General features: G+C 43.4%; 1 protein-coding gene across 4 annotated transcripts in view; it reads right to left on the bottom strand.

Annotated features, from left to right (window-relative positions):
* BCL2 (BCL2 apoptosis regulator) overlaps window positions 1–6,673 on the bottom strand; it is a 169,993-nt gene extending 163,320 nt beyond the window's left edge. The window contains exons 1-3 of one of the 4 annotated variants that reach the window (XM_084850509.1): window positions 6,200–6,673; window positions 4,449–4,481; window positions 3,304–4,186 (exon numbers count right to left, since the gene is read on the bottom strand). In XM_084850509.1, coding sequence (XP_084706635.1) covers window positions 3,304–3,861 — 558 coding nt within the window. In that variant the 5' untranslated portion in view covers window positions 3,862–4,186; window positions 4,449–4,481; window positions 6,200–6,673. Of the gene's footprint in view, window positions 1–3,303; window positions 4,187–4,448; window positions 4,870–5,002; window positions 5,204–6,199 lie in introns of those variants that run through there. The other 3 variants (XM_084850510.1, XM_084850511.1, XM_084850508.1) reach the window with 3 other exon arrangements.
* Between the last annotated feature and the right edge of the window lie 8,484 nt (window positions 6,674–15,157).

Here is a 15,157-nt window from a genome sequence, read left to right as displayed (position 1 = left end):
TAAGAGCCACCTACTGGACTACGAAGGGCCACATCCTGAGCACTGCTAATGTGAAATCTACTCAGTACCTTCACACTTGACTTGTCACAGAATCCATTTTCCAAGAAAAATACAAGTTTTTCCCAAAGGTAATCACTTTCCATATCTCCTGAAGTCAGGCTCCTAACTCATAAATGGCTGCTCTGCTTTCATCACTTCTAAAGAAAAACATTCTCCGGGGGGAGAAGAAGGAGAGTACTAGACACTGGAAATTAAAATCAAACATCCAATTAAGAAATGTTTATCAAAGGCAGGAAAACCTACATACTAATGTCTTGCAAAGATGCCTAGTCCATATTAAGTTTCCACTGTGATTAATATCTTGTTTGCAAGAGCAATACTGTGGTATTTTAAATTGGCATGCAAATCATTTGCGTTCTCCTGTGCCACCCAGAAAGCAAGTCATGTGTTTCTCTTTCCTCTGGTGAATAATAGTTGGTTTGGGGTAGAAGGAAGAATAAAGAGAAATAATGAAGTGCAGGAGAAAAACATTTCCAAAAATTAGGGTGAAGGCATGATAAGTATAGTAATTCTGCATATCTGTAATTTAAAAGATGCTTCTTATTCTAGCCTTGTATCATATAATGAAAATCTGTTAGTTCAAAATAAGGTTGAAGACTAAGGCTTGGTTCAGACAAGCATGGGTATCACTTAATTACTATGCATCTGATGCCTGGCAGATGAATGTGTGAACTTGGAGAATTGTGTTCTAGGTGATGTGAGGAGAGTTCTATCTGCAATGATCTACTCACACGTACAAGTCATCATTTGATGTTGCAGTGCTGAAATACACATGCAAACCAGCCCTGAGCTCTTCTGAAAAGTGGTCAGCATCACAAAGCATATATTGCAGACCACAGACAGGTAACACAGGACCAAGAGGTTACATAGCCCAACAGTCACTTTTGATAGATATTGTTATTCATAATACTAAGCAATGAAGATTGTAGCTCTTTGCAATTCATATTCTGATCCTCAATATTTTCACCAGTTTTTTTCTGCCTGCAAACACATGTGAGGTCTTTACAGAATCTTCATCCCATTATGGACTGGAGCAACTGCCCATCTGCTTTGTCCTAAGCGCCACTGGAGGCGCCAGACTTTGGATCAAATTGCCAGTGTTTTAATAGTATATACTTGGTATTAAAAAAAAGTGGCGCATATATTATCAACAGTAGTTTGAAGAGCATATGCGGATCTGATCCAAAAGAAAAACCTGACAGGAGTCAAAATGTTTTTTCTGGTTGTACCTTGGGGTGAAGGTAGGGTTGGTGTGAGTAATATGAAAACTTGCTATTCTCTAGAGATACAGATGGCCCAATAAAAGATGTTACTGGAATTTTTTTTACTTTCTAGTCTATATTTTAATTATCTAACTAATTTCTTTTTCTGAATATACTTAATAGGAGACAATCCCAGAGCTCATATATTTCTCTCAACAAGAGAAGTTGGGGATATATAATTAGTTTTAGCACCGCTATTCATAAAAAGATATGGAATCGCCTTAAGAAGGGGGTGGGTCACAACCCAAGTAAGCCCACCTTTAAACACTAAAGTTACCCCTCCCTTCCCCAGTGTTTCTAGTTCTACTTTGTTTTCAATACCATTGTTTTTACCATGGAGACATTCCACCAGTGAATGTAAACCTACCAGTTGGGAATGACTAGCTTAATATAATAAAACAAGAAGATGAGATGTTCCAGTTAATAAAATAACAACGCTGTGTACAGAGACGTTTGTTCAAAACAGAAAAGAATTAGATTACATTGTTATAGACAGGAAAAGGTAACACTATCTGCGTACGGTGAGATTCATCCTTCCTGAACACTTCCACTTTCCCTGCCATCACTGACTGCTCTATGTAGAATTCAACTGTTCTTAGAACTACGGTAGATCACAACAAACGTCATACACTTTCTAAGAATTAGTAAAAGAAAATGTATCTGCAGATTTCCTATTTGGGGCTCATCTCCTATTTTTCCCTCAAACAACTCTAGAGTATCTTTAAATAAGATAGTTTTAAAAAGAAATTAAAAACTTATTTAATTATCTTTGCTGCTATAAAACATGATGCATATACTGTTTTCTTTTCTTTGTAAAAACTTTGCCCATCAATACGAACCTCACCTGCTTAACATGGTCAGGCACTGTACAAAGGCACACATACAGAACTTCAGTTATACAAGTAGTGTAAGGAGCATCCCAAACATATGAACAAAGAATTTCAGCAACAATGGAAGTGTTGTCAAGCGTACCTGCAAGGGTTATGGGACATGCACACAAAGGATTGCTTCCAGATTTACGCTGGATCAACTGCGTTGGTTGACGTGGACTTCCCTAGCTACTTCCCACAACAGGCCCTCCAGCCCCCTGGAAAATACCACACAGAGAGCCAGCCAGGAGACCCTGCTGAATGGGGTGAGATATGGTGTGGGGGGAATCCCCAAAAATCGGGTTGAGGGACCTTCTGTGAGCAGAGCCCTTCCTCTCATGGAAGGCAGATCCAGATCCAACCCAACATTTGTGCAGGTAGGAGTCCGAAACAACCAAGGTTTGGATAATGAGCATTTAACTATGTTATATAGTGACAATCTGCTTTCAATATTTTTTTTCCTTTGCTTCTTCAGGCTCATTCAAGAAATAGTCCACACATGATGTGAATTAGCTGCTGCATCATTAGTTTTCCTCTCTCATGCTTCTAAACTGTGACCTCATTTTACCAGCAAATTTCACACAACCTATGAAGGACATCAGTGATTAAAGCTTGAATGAAACAAGAAAGGGAGTTCTCACTGTAACTTACATGGCTCAACACGGCCATCAGCAGACCAGAAGGACTTAGTGACATCACCACTGAAACAACTCACTTTTAACATCTACCTTGACATAGTATGGCCACTGATGTTCATTCCAAGTTTGCTGAACTGGCAAAAGAGTTATGTAGTATGTGTCCTCTTTCACTGCAGGTGTGAAATTATTGTGAATAGTATAAAGAGGTCAGTGGTGTGAGAAGCAGCCACAGTGACCATCGTTTATGGTAACTGGTTATCACATTTTGTCTGGAATAAGCAAACTGCCTAAGACAATTATGCACAGAATAACTGGAGCCATTGCCCTGTAACAGTGACACCCACTGGGAAAAGCTAGCCACTCAAGCCACATTTGACCCCACTGCAAATATATCAGCACAGTGTAATCTTAAAATAATGACATTAGTGTATTTGAGAAAGGAAAGACAGACAGACAACACAACTGGCCACATACCCAGCCTCCGTTGTCCTGGATCCAGTTGTGCAGGTGTCTATTCAGGTACTCGGTCATCCACACAGCAATACTGTCCACAAGGGGTGACATTTCCCGACTGACACTCTCCACACTCAGCATGCCACCAAATTCAAAGAATGCCACAATCCTCCCCCAATTGACCCCATCTCGGAACAGCTCTTCCACGACTGCCACAAAACGACTTCTGGCAGTGACTGGGGTCAAGTGCAACTGGCCAGACATCTGAGCAAAGTCCCTCCGGTAACGCCGTGAAAATTCATCTCCAGCTTGGCGTAAAGTTGAGTGGACAACCTGTGGAACTGGGTGTAGTTCATCAGCAGGAGCAATGTTACTAACAGCAGCAGAGCCAGGGAGCTCAGAAGGCAGGGACGCCAGCCCAGCAAGGACAGGGAAGGTCCCAGCAGCAGCAGCAGCAGGAAGGTTTTCTCTGTCTCCACTGGCAACCCAGTCATATCCTTTCTGTGACAGCTTGTAATGGATGTACCTCAACACTATCTCCCTGTTATCGTAACCTCTTATCCCAGGATGAGCCATCATTTGTAACGAGGAGGGGGACAGAGAAAAAAAGGAAAGCAGAAGCAGGTGAAATGTCCCCCCCCAGGACCCCAAAAATAAAACAGCCAGTAATAAGTGCCCGTGTTTATATATGATCCAGTTGTTTTATTCTATGCAGTTCCATTTGTTGAGGTGTGGGGGAGTCCTTGGGGTCTCAAAGGTATTTCCGTCTTCCCAGCGTTTCTTCCTCAGTGTGTGATACACGATGCAAACCGGATTTAAAATGCAGCCAATACTGTATTCCAAATGTAATATTGATTATAACATTTATTTTCAGAAACCTTCCCTCCTCTGTGTTGAAATACATCTAAAATAAGAAAATCAGATACTTATTCAAAATCAGGTGCATTCCCCCACCCCCTCTCCTACATGCTGTACTAGGATAAGAATGAAGAAGCTGCTGTGCACACATTCCAAAACCCCGACATTAAAAATGATTTACTAAGCAGAGCAGCCTCCAATGCAAATTCATGCAAAGCACGTTCAACTAAAAACTCTCAGCTGGTTTTCTTTTTTCTTTTTAATAAAGAAAAGTTACGCAAAGTAAATTTCCTGTGGAAAATACTTACTTGAATTAGAAATGTGCTTTTCTGTCAAGTTTCCTTAAAGGAAAAAATAAAAATTAAACATCACAGGTCTTCTAAAAGATTAAATGCAAATGTTTGTTTGATGATTCCAAAAAAGAAAGCTGGGAGGGAAAACAGGCTCTAGATATTGTTGAATTGCTATGATTTCCAAAAAATATTTCCTAGGCTTCTGTTTGAATGACATTTCCAAGGATATGTCAAAACTCAGAAATCCTGCCTCTGAACTTCAAGAAAGAGAACCCGAAAAGAGAGACGGGGGGGGGGGGATCTGAAAAGCATCACAGAAATTCGTATTTAAATCCAGGCTCTTTAATTAGTGCTATGCTCCAGTGCAATAGATTTCAAAATGAACATAGTTTCATTCAGACACGGATCTTGAGCGCAATATCCACCATATATATATATTCCCCCCCCCCCCAAATCTGGAATGATTCCCAACCAACACCCCCTTCACTATTCAACTCCAGGGGATTAAAAAAAAATCCACAGCCCCCCCCCCCAGCTTTCTTTTTTTGATTTTGAAAAAAGGTAGATACCCCACGAGGCACAGGAGGCTGGGGGAAGCGGGGCGTGTCTGAGGTATTAACTGATCCTGGCCATCCCCCACCCTCCTTCCCCAGTGCCCTTGCTACCCCGGGCAGCCGCGCAAAGCTTCCCAGTCACGAGGCGCCTCCTCCTTCTTCAGCGAGGGCTGCAGATTGGATGCGCCGCGTCCGGCGCGGCGGCGGCTGTTGGGGAGGTCCCGGGGGCAGGCGAAGCATACTCAACGCAGCAGCAGCAAAAGGGGGAGGAGACAGAGGAGGGGAGCTTCTAACACTTCGCGCTCCGCAAATGGGCAGCTTCATTCTAGCCCCACCTCATTGTTCATTCAAGAAACGGGGGAAAGAGAGGGGAGGGGGAAACACCCGTTTCTCCATAGCCGCCGCCGCCGGTGAGGCTTCCCATGGCTGTTTGGTGCAGCCTCTTCCGAGCTGCGTCCTGCCCGCATGCAGTTGTCCCCCGCGCGAGCTTTCCAGGCCTCGAGACGCCGCTGGGCGAAAGTGGGTGGGTGGTCCACGGTGGGAGGGTTGGGCTGGGAAAGAGGCGGCAAACCGGCTTTTCTCATTTATACACGCACGCACACCTCTGATAAAGTGGGCAATATCCACGGAAGCTTATGCACGTGTTGGTCTTTAAGGTGCACCAAGACTATTTTTCCTGCAACACACTGAATTCGGCTCCCCCCCCCCCGAATCTCTCTGTTTACACCGGCTGCTTTTTATTCTTTTTCTGACACCGCCCCCCTTTTGTTTCTGGTTTCGTGGGTCGACTTTGAAGCTATTATGGATTGCTCCTTGGGGTCGCTGGGGGACAGGAATATAAATACCTCGAGAAATTCTCGAGCACTTTTGATTTAGACAAGCGCATTTCAGCTAGCCCAGTGTCTACTCCGGGATGTCACAGACGCGGAGATACAGACAGGAAACTGAGGCCGAGAAATCGGGGGTCGTGGGGACGCACTTGTCCAAGACCACCTGGTCAGTCCTTGCGTACGGTGGAACTAAAAAAACCAGTTCCAACTCGGTAAAAACCGTTGTATCCCACGGGTAAAAGTGATTTTTTGGGGAAAAGCAGAATGATGCAGGTTTTCCCCTGGGGAGTTTCCTTAAACGGGGGGGGGGACTTATAATTTGGTTTAAGAAACGTGCTGTGCCCGGCTCCAGTCCCAAAAAGAAAAGAAAAAAGATGCTCACACATTTTTCTTTTAAAGTCCACACACAACTCTTCTGCCCGACGATACCTTTCTTGCGAGTTTGAAGCCCGCAAACGTTTGCGCCCGGAGCAGCAGACCCGGTTTTTAAACAAACACCGTCAGCCGCGAAGCGACACGACTATTTGGCCTGATGATTAGTCGCTTCTGAAAAGTGAGGCGAGGGCTGGTTTCGGTAATTTGGTAAAAAAAAATAATAAAAAAAAATTCCTTCCCCGCACCCCGTCGCACACGCCTAGAGCCGAGTTGGGGTTTTCCCCTCCCCAACACTGATGGCAATTAAAATGCTGCCCAAAGAAAATGTCAATACATAATCGAAAGTAAAGGACATTTTCCCCGCAGAGGGGGTGGGGAAGTTCGCAGTTCTCCTGAAGCTGCGTGCTTGAAAAGGAGTTCCCAGTTGTGGGGACTGACCCATTCTGGCGGCAAACCCCATCGATATCAATAGGGTGCCCCCTGGCTTCCCGCTTGGGTGGCTCCGCCAGGCCTGTTGATCAGTGTTCCCGCCCTCCATTCGGAGGAGCATTTATTCCCGCCTTTTTCTAGAAAGCGCCACTCCTGGACTCTTGAGAGGCGGCTGCGGTCTTGTCCTCTTCTTCAACCGGCAGGAAAGGCCAGGCTGTCTTGTCTTGTTTCGGCCAGTGGGTGCAGTTAGGATTGGACCTTGGGGCCAAAGTCTACGCCCCACAGCCCTGCGGGGAGGGGGGAGCAAATGGCCACCCAGACAGTGGCAGTTGAGAGCTGCGGAAGCAAACTCCATTTTATTCCTGTAGTCACGATGGTGCTGATTTAAGTGAGTTTAAAATGCAAAATTGCACATGCTCAGATTATTATTATTTAATCATAGTTGGCAAACAGCCTCTGTCAGAAATGTAGGTGCACTTGTAATGCATGGAGTGAAAATGGGGGTGCGTGGGGTGGGAGAGAAATGTTAGCGGTGTTTTTCACAACCGAAGTAATACACAGGGATATCTAAAGAGGCCCCCATAAGACCATTAAGGGTGCAATCCTATGCATGTTTAGGCAGAAAAACACCCCACAACTCCTACAGCATGGCTGGCTGGGGCATGCTAGGAACTAGGATATTTTTCTGTCTAAACATGCATAGGATTGCAACCCACCTGCAGAGTCTAAAATGTCCTACCTGCACCACTGCCTTTTAAGAATTTTGCACTCTCAAAGATGCATTATGATGGTCTGTGTGCATCACATCCCCATGCTTATAAAGACACCCTCCAAAATTAAACAGAAGAAAATGGACATGATTGTAACGCCCCGATTCTCAAACAAAGGAGCACTGCTGGACTCCCACCCTGCTGCACACTGCTGTGTGTGTTCTAAATAATCCATCTGGGAATATGATTCATTTATTCTGCAGCAGCCTGTTTATTTTTATTTTATTTATACCCTGCTCTATCCCATGGGCTCAACAGTTTTTCTGAATGTTAATAGTTCTGTCCCCAAGGGGCTCACAAGTTAACTAATAAGGTGTTCATGTTGAATGTGCCAGATAGAAAAACATAATTGTTTATATGTAATAGCAGGGCACCATGTGGCCCCCTTAATATTCATGCATGTGCATTTTACATGCAACTGCATTAGAAACAAAATGCATCCTTCATCCCACCACTACCAAAAATGATTTATTTCAATCCTATGAGGCCACACTTTTAATTGGAAAAGGTAAAGCACATGATAGTTCTGGTAAGGCACATGATTTTCAAGCAGAAGTTCCCAGTTCAATTTCCAGCCTTTCCTTAAATGGAGCTTACTCCCAAGGAAGTGCGTAGAGGATTACAGCCTTTCACATTTTTTGTTGGAAGTCACTGCTTGTAGAAACTTTGTTCTTGAAAAATCTGTGATAATAGCAGATGTTCATGCACTTTTAAATTACATCACTGTGATGCGGAGATTAACAGATGGACAGCAAAAGTGGATGCTGAGAGTCCTTATAACTGCAAAGAGACTTAGGGCTTCTTTACACCAGGCTTTTTGTCCTACAATGTTACCGGGGCTTCTGCTTCCAGTTTCTTTGTGGGATTAAGATTAGCCCTTTACACGCACTTCCACCTTGGTATAGCTGTGGCTATAGCGCAACTCTAATTACATGGAGCGATTCAAACTGCCATTTTAAAATAGTACATTTTCCCCATTACAAATAAAGCTGCCGAAATGGTCACAAAGCACAGGAGTGGCCCTGGAGGTTGATGACATCATGTAAAGGACCCGCAAACATCCATGAGTAACCAATCTTGATCACAGGATAAAAGCCTGGTTTAGAGAAGCCCTTATACTACAGGCTTGGAAGGGTAAACACTCACCACCCATCATTCAGTGGACTGAAGATCTTGTTGCTCTTGCTACTTTTGAGCATGTCTCCTACAGCCATCAGTCTCATATGCATGCTTATCTAGATATGTGGACTGCATACATTAACATATATATTTGAAGTAGAAATGTTAAATCCTCCTTTTTGTATTAAGGGTGACGTAAATTAGATTCCAGAAAAACGTCTATTTCTGCTTCATTGACTACGCTAAAGCTTTTGATTGTGTGGATCACAACAAACCATGGCAAATTCTTAAAGAGATGGGAGTACCAGACCACCTTACCTGTCTCCTGAGAAACCTGTATGAGGGTCAAGAAGGAACAGTAAGAACCAGACATGGAACAACGAATTGGTTCAAAATTGGGAAAGGAGTATGACAAGGCTGCATATTGTCGCCCTGCTTATTTAATTTATATGAAGAGTACATCATGAGAAACGCCAGGTTGGATGAATCACAGGTCGGAATTAAGATTGCCAGGAGAATTATCAACAACCTCAGATACGCAAACGATACCACCCTAATGGCAGAAAGCGAAGAAGATCTAAAGAGCCTCTTGTTGAGGGTGAAAGTGGAGAGTGCAAAAGCTGGTTTGAAACTCAACATTAAAAAAACTAAGATCATGGCATCTGGCCCATAAGGAAGGCTGAGCGCCGAAGAATCGATGCTTTCGAACTGTGGTTCTGGAGAAGACTCTTACGAGTGCCCTGGACTGCAAGGAGATCAAATCAGTCAATCCTAAAGGAAATCAACCCTGAGTGCTCATTGGAAGGACAGATACTGAAGCTGAAGCTCAAATATTTTGGCCACCTAATGCAAAGAGAAAAGTCACTGGTAAAGACCCTCATGCTAGGAAAGATTGAAGGCAAAAGGAGAAGGGGATGGCAGAGGATGAGATGGCTAGATAGCATCACCGATGCAATGAATATGGACTTGAGCACACTCCGGGAGAGAGCGGAGGACAGGAAGGCCTGGCATGCTATGGTCCTTGGGGTCACGAAGAGTCCGACACGACTGAAGGACTGAACAACAACAATAAAATTATTATTCTGCATGGATAAGTTAATTTATGTGTTTTTGTTTCTTTTTTTCTCTCTCTTGTGCTTCCCCCTCTTTTTTGTTTTTGTTTTTTGTTTGTTATTGTTGCATTTCAGATAAAAAATTGTTCTTAAAAAAATGGCCTTTGACATTTTTACTTCTACAGACCTGAAGTATGGGACTGAATCTTGAAGAATGGCAAATCTAGCAACTCGCATTAACAAAATTCTAGTAAAAGCTTCGCCACCGAAAGGCCAAAATAGGGGTTATACTCTACTAGGGCCAAGGACCCCCAAACAGGGACATGCTATAATATACAGATGCATTGTAAACAAGAACAATTAAACAACCAAAATAGGGATGGGGGTGAGATGTGAAATGCTGTGTGTTTGAAAGCATTTAATAATATTTTTGAGTTGCCTCAAAATACGTTAGTATAACATATTAAAGCATAGACATTCAAAAATCCACAAATAAACAATAGTTTAAAATATGATTCAGCCAGCACAAAACAAGTTTCACAAACCAGTGCAATAAATCAGCAGCATATCCAATAAAATATCAGTTAAATGCCTCTTGAAATAGATCTTCAAAGCTTTTTCAAATGCCAAGACTGAAGCAGCCAATCACACACCCTTTGAGAGGGAGTTCCACAGAGTAGGGGCCACTACTGAGAATGCCTTGTCCCTAGTGCTTGCCAGTCTAACCAATTTTAATGGCAGATCATTATGCAGGGCCTCCAATACTGATTTCAAGGCATAGGCAGATTCATGCAGGTGCAGGTGGTCCTTCAAATCTGGTCCCAAGCCATTTTCAAAGTGCTGGGTTTGACAAACCTAAATCAGGGGTAGGAGACTTGTGGCCCTCCAGGTGTTTTGGTCTACAAGTCCTGTCACCCCTCACCATTGGGTATACTTGCTAGGGCAGATGGGAGTTGCACTTTGAAATGCAGGCCTTTCAAACAGGCTCAGAAATGCACTAGTAACCAGTGCAACCGGTACAGAATTGGTGTAATATGTTCTGACCACCTAGCCCTAATGAGTACCTAAATGGCTGCATTACATGAATCTGTACCAGTTGAAATTTCTAAGTTGACTTCAAAGGCAGCCCCACATAGAGCGTGTTACAGTAGTCTAGTCTGGATGTAATTGGTGCATGCATAGGTGAGGCTAGGTCTGCTATCTCTGGGTTGGGTCATATTTGGCATTTCAGCCTAAGCTGGTAAAAGGTACTCCAGGCCACTGCAGAAGAATACCTAAGCTGCAAACCTGGTCTTTCAGAGGGAGTGCAACCCCACCCAGAATCTGGTCGCACCCTTCTACCCAGACTGTGCAAACAGTTTCCTAACATGCTCCAACCAATGTTTAATTCTAAGCAGAGTGATGGTGGGGCTCGAGTCTGTCAAAGGTCACGTCCCCATCCAGAAAGCAGGCTATGCAAGAATCTCTGTGATGTGCTAGGGTTTTGTTTGTTTGTTTTACTTACAAACATTGCAGGGAGTTCCATCATTCTAGTTATAAGCTGCTGAACACTGAAATATCAGTATGAAACTTGGTGCAGGCATTCTGGGCACAAATCTACATTTCAAGTTCAAATACCAACTCAGCCATATTGATTTTGACTCTAAACAAATAGAACCAAACTTCCTGATTTAATTAAAATGTTGTATTCTGTATGATCAATTTTAACTTTAATTTGCTTTCACCTGCTCTATTTTAAAAAAACAATAGAGCTGTATGCAACAATGACCATCCACAAATGGAACAGACACTGATGGTGGAACGGATTCTCCCTCCGCACTGCACACACCCCAAATCTGGTCTGAGGGGTCAGGGGACACGCCAGAGTAGATTTGGGAGACATGCAGAAGATACAGAGGGCAGGGGGGAGTGCAGAAAGGAGACTCCTGCTTGCACAACATTGAATGTAGCCCCCAAAGTTCCTCTGGAATGAACAAAATGGATACGATGCCTTTTCTTTAATCAGCATCTGATGATGAATTCCAGTTTCTGGGTAACATAGGACTAAGAAATACTGTTTCTGCCTAAAGTAGACTTTTGTGTTGTTCAAATGTTTGCTTTCACTGGTAGATAGGAGTACAATAAAATACTGTTTTACATCACATTTCACTATGATAGAAACAACAGCTTACTGCTGTAAACAAACTTCAGAGTCATTTGTAATCAGATTTTAGAGCCTTGGCCTACTAATGTTTTTAGCAACATTGAGAAATAGCCATCCTTATCTAAATGCCTTCCCTGTTCTAATTCATTTAAGGTGCAATCGTTTGCATGTTTAGACAGAAAAAAGTCGTACAACTCCCAACATTTCCCAGCCAGCATGGCTGACTGGGGCATGCTGAGAATTGTAGGAGTTTTCTCTGTCTAAACATGCATAGGATTGCACCCTTAGTATTGTTTGTTTGTTACATTTATATCCTGCCTTTTTCTTCCATATGGAACCCAAGGTGGTGTACATGATTCTCCTCCTCTCCATTTTATCCTCACAACAACAACCCTGTGAGGTGCATTGGGCTGAGAGTCTGTGACTGGCCTAAAGTCACCCGGTGAGCTTCATGGCCAAGTGGAGACTAGAACCTGGATCTCTCAACTCCCAGTCCAACACAATAGCCTCTACAATGCACTGGCTCTCATCTGCCAGTAGAGGCCATACTGGGCTCTACTGACTACCTTTCCCCCCGCAAGCTGGGTACTCATTTTACCAACCTCGGAAGGATGGAAGGCTGAGTCGACCTGAGCTGGCTACCTGAGACTCAGCTTCCGCTGGGATCGAACTCAGGTCGTGGGGAGAGTTTTGGTTGCAATACTGCCGCCTACCACTCTGCGCCAGACGAGGCATACCGTAAGCTCTATCCAAAATGCTGTTACAGAACTGATGTTGAAACAAATTTAAGTGGAATGGATTGCAAAGCACTCCAGAATGGTTGGAATATGGGATAGTAAATGAACAGTGGTTGGTTGTCAAGGGTGTCTTTATCTGAGCCCTGCTAGTATGGCTGATTCTGACAGCCGAGGAGCAGAATTGCCAAAAAGGCCTCTGGTTTTGATCTGAGTCAGAGTTTAACCTTTTATGTCTGCAATTTTCCTTGTTCTACATCCTTTCTCCCCCAAACACACTGCTGGGTTCCCACACCCACACCCAGCAGGAAAATGTCAGCTTCAGGGAGCAATTTAGACTGGAGAGAAGGATTAAAGATACCTTCCCTCAGTGCTACTGCTCTGATCAAAATGGGAGCCCTCCCAACATGACTGCTTTTAAAAACAAAACAAAAACAATGCTGCCACGCTATTTATGCCATTGACACTGCAGTAGTGTAAGTGACCTCTAGTGCAAAACTCATCATGCCAGCATAAGCTATTGGTGTTGCGCTGAAGGTCATTTACACTAGCGCAATGTTAATTGTGCAAGGGAGCAGCAGCGTTAGATACTGCCCAATGCCTTTTTTGGCCCTGAATCTCATTTTAAAATAAGTTTTCCCATAAGAAAAAAATAATCTATTTATGCCACTGCCAGTATAGCAAATATTTAGTCAGAAAGTGTCAAGTTTAGGGCTACGATGTTCACTGCTTCATTGGTTAGATTAAAAGTATTTTTTTAAACCACCAATCAATTGAAAAGATGTCCCAATGAATTGGGCAGCAGATTTTCACACACACACACACACACACACACTTTGTTGCTTCAGAACTATTGTTTGGATCATATGGAAATGTATGCAAATTTAACCAGCTACGTTTTCTCATTCTCATGTTATTTTTCACTTGCTATTAACCAGTGAGAATATAAATCTTTGTACTGGAAAAAGTAATGTAAGAATAACCCCATATTTCTGGAGCATACACGCGTGCGCGCGCGCACACACACACACACACACACACACATTTATGGTATCTTTTTACAATGCTTTCTAATGTTCTACACCCACTCACAGGCTTGCAATGGTTCAAATTAAGATATTTTGTAAGAAATGCATACAACTCATGATAATCATGCTTGAATTCTCTTATTTTTTTATATTATTGGAAACATGTGGAATAAAGCAAAGGGATTTTTTTACCACTGTCATGTCCAAATATGTTAAACATCAGTAACAGAACAGAATCAGACACTGAAATGAACAGTGGAAGGAAGATTAGTTGCCAAACTATTGTATGATTAAGGGTGCAATCCTATCAAGATAGGCGGCCGCCTCCAAACCTGGAGGCAACCTCCTATCCAAAGCAAGGCAGGAGAGGCACGGGGAGGGGGGGGGGGAGATCGTTCCCTCCGCGCCTCTTCTGACCTGCTATTTTCCACTAGGCTGCGGGGGGGCAACCGGGAAAGGAGGCTGAATGGGATGTGTCATACACACAGCTCCGCTCTCCCCGCCCTGGAATGCCTCCAGCCCAGCCCCTTTTCAGTCACTCCACGCTCCTCTTCTGAGCACGGATGACGGGGCTTCTCCACAGAAGTGGGGGGAGGTCAGTTTTCTTCGCACAGGCTCTGAGGTCGGTTCCTGGAAAAGAGCATATCCTATGGCCCTCTAGACAGTGTCTAGTGGCCATAGTTGTTGTTGTTTAGTCGTTCAGTCGTGTCCGACTCTTCGTGACCCCATGGACCATAGCATGCCAGGCCTTCCTGTCCTCCGCTCTCTCCCGGAGTGTGCTCAAGTCCATATTCATTGCATCGGTGATTCTATCTAGCCATCTCATCCTCTGCCATCCCCTTCTCCTTTTGCCTTCAATCCTTCCCAGCATCAGGGTCTTTTCCAGGGAGTTTTCACATTAGGTGGCCAAAATATTTGAGCTTCAGCTTCAGTATCTGTCCTTCCAATGAGCAGTCAGGGTTGATTTCCTTTAGGATTGAGGCCATAGTATTGCTCCCTAAACAATTCAGATTTATAGATTGTGTAAGGTGAAGTTTTAAAACCCTTTGAGAAAATGTAAGTAGTTAAAAAGGTGTCTCACTCCTACGGCTGAATACAGAGCCCATGAGACTTCACAAACTATTATGCTTGGCATGTTCTAATTCTGCATATATATAGATGTGTATAAAGGTGAAAATGCAATTAAGTACTGCTACAGCTAATGGGAAATCTTACAGGAACTTTCCATTTCTTGTCTTCTCTCCTCCTTAGAAATGTTTAGAAGATATTAGAGGAGTTAAATGAAATAGTCATTGACCTGTGTTGGTTGAGCCACTTTTAGTGCTCTTTGTAGGAACTAAGCAGAACTAGTGAAAAAGAATGATGGCTCTTTTATTTTACTTATTGTATTTGGAAACCGTGTCCCCCCCCCGCCCCCCTTTACTTCATAGGAAACACTTTCCTTGCTGCATGTTTCCACCTAGTGGTGATTCCTTAATTTTACAGTTTGCTAGGGTGTGCATTTATTTCTATTTAAACAGCAGCAACCCACCACAAAATGGTGCAGTTCAGGTAGCCACTTATGCATCGCCCCCCCCAACCCCAAGGAGACAAAAGAGGATACTGATTTGCATACAACTTGCATGTGCTGTTTTACATGTATAGATGCATGTATAGATGCAAATGTAGAAATAATCACTATAATGTAAAT

The sequence above is a fragment of the Heloderma suspectum genome, chromosome 4 (assembly GCF_057233095.1).
Source record: "Heloderma suspectum isolate Gila_16-S chromosome 4, 16-S_ref, whole genome shotgun sequence".
Taxonomy (NCBI): domain Eukaryota; kingdom Metazoa; phylum Chordata; class Lepidosauria; order Squamata; family Helodermatidae; genus Heloderma; species Heloderma suspectum.
This window is presented reverse-complemented; position numbering and strand designations above follow the sequence as displayed.